At 41.7% G+C, this 2,057-nt stretch overlaps 1 protein-coding gene across 1 annotated transcript in view; it reads left to right on the top strand.

Annotated features, from left to right (window-relative positions):
- htra1b (HtrA serine peptidase 1b) overlaps window positions 1–2,057 on the top strand; it is a gene marked incomplete at its 5' end in the record, with an annotated part of 16,985 nt that overhangs the window by 1,979 nt on the left and 12,949 nt on the right. Inside the window, 1 exon segment of the mRNA XM_014023362.1 lies at window positions 1,344–1,443. Coding sequence (XP_013878816.1) covers window positions 1,344–1,443 — 100 coding nt within the window.

Raw genomic sequence — 2,057 nt, 5'->3', positions numbered from 1 at the left:
AAACTCATCTGCTGCGTTCAGGGACACCCAAACTCATCTGCTGCGTTCAGGAACACCCAAACTCATCTGCTGCGTTCAGGGACACCCAAACTCATCTGCTGCGTTCAGGAACTCCTGAACATATCTGCTGCATTCAGGGACACCTGAACTCATCTGCTGCATTCAGGGACACCTGAACTCATCTGCTGTGTTCAGGGACACCCAAACTCATCTGCTGCGTTCAGGAACACCTGAACTCATCTGCTGCGTTTAGGGACATAGAACTCATCTGCTGCATTCAGGGACACCTGAACTCATCTGCTGCATTCAGGGACACCTGAACTCATCTGCTGCATTCAGGGATACCCGAACTCATCTGCTGCATTCAGGGATACCCAAACTCATCTGATGCATTCAGGGACACCTGAACTCATCTGCTGCATTCAGGGATACCCAAACTCATCTGATGCATTCAGGGACACCTGAACTCATCTTGTGCGTTCAGGGATACCCGAACTCATCTGCTGCGTTCAAGGACACCTGAACTCATCTGCTGCATTCAGGGACACCTGAACTCATCTGCTGCGTTCAGGGATACCCGAACTCATCTGCTGCGTTCAAGGACACCTGAACTCATCTGCTGCATTCAGGGACACCTGACGTCATCTTCCAGCAGTTATAATGTTTAAGAAGCAGCTTGTTTTTCCAACCATCAGATTGTTATGATGAAGTGAAGCCAGGTGGTCTCCAWGAAGACGGAGATAAGATGAAATATGTTGCAGGAATCAGCTGATCAGAAGGAGACACGCCTTCACCCGTGTTTGTCTGTGAAAAAAAAGAAAGTTCAAAGTTAAATTTAATGAAACATCAGTGGTTTGATAAGACAGGAATGTTTGGTATTTTACACTCACTCAGGCTTTCCAACCGAGTTTTACACAAATATGTTGTTTTTTTACAGGATGAAGGTGAAAAAGCCCAGTTTTAAACTCTGGCTCAGCAGCATGAAGCTAACTTTAGCAAAGATTTGTTTCTAAATTTGCTCTAAAATCTGGTTTTATTACAGTGGATTTTTAATTTAATAGTGCTGGGCTGAGGGGCTGAGATAAAATCTTTGAGGCCCAGAAAGAGGGAAATACCTAATTACTGATCCCAGCAGAACTTCCACCATAATGTCTGGCTCTGACAGATGTGGCACATCTGGAGTCAAACCAAAGAGAGGTTACATGAGGTGCTGGAATTAAAAAGAACACTTTGATTCTCCTCCTAACATCTCCTTGTACCTCCTGATGCTTCGGTTCTGTTGTTTCAGAAGCAACAGAACCTGCAGGTGTTTTAAACTGATGCTGTTTTTTTATATATTTCAGGTCAGCAGAACCCCGACAGTCTTCGATACAAGTATAACTTCATCGCTGATGTGGTGGAGAAAATCGCTCCTGCTGTTGTTCATATCGAACTCTTCCGCAAGTAAGAGCAACTTCAAACTAGACAATTTAAATTAAATTTAAAGCTAAAAGATTTTTACTGAAAAAAAACTGTGATTTGTTGTAAAATAGTCAAAAAAGCTGAAATTAACAGCAAAGTAGCTGTAGTAAATGTTACAGCTACTGAAGCTGAAATTTCCACAAAAAAGGTGACTTTAGCTGAAAAAAGCTTAAAAGTAGCTAAAATGTGCAAAAACAGCTGAGATTAGAAAACATCTGAATAAAGAACAAAAAGGTAAAATTAGCAGAGTAGTTGAAAAGTACGGAGCCCGCGAGGGGACATGGGAGATTTTTTTTCTTTTGCGTTCCCACGCAATARTATTGCGTTCCCTCACAAAAGTAGTTTATCACTGTTRTGCCWGCTGGTTTATTAACAAACTCACATGTTCACCATTAGCGAGTTAGCCTACTGCTTTAATTCAGCTTCAGAATGAATATATCACACAGCCACACATGGAAGTATGTCATATGCTGATATTTTAACACAGTGCAGCCACACAACATCAATGTCAATTTCATGAACTTGTGGCGRCACATCCTGTTTTGGTAACTGGATATTTCAAAATAAAAGTCTGGTTTAATTCAGTTCATATACAA

Source organism: Austrofundulus limnaeus, unplaced genomic scaffold (genome assembly GCF_001266775.1).
Source record: "Austrofundulus limnaeus strain Quisiro unplaced genomic scaffold, Austrofundulus_limnaeus-1.0 Scaffold364, whole genome shotgun sequence".
In the NCBI taxonomy this organism is placed as follows: Eukaryota; Metazoa; Chordata; class Actinopteri; order Cyprinodontiformes; family Rivulidae; genus Austrofundulus; species Austrofundulus limnaeus.
This window is presented reverse-complemented; position numbering and strand designations above follow the sequence as displayed.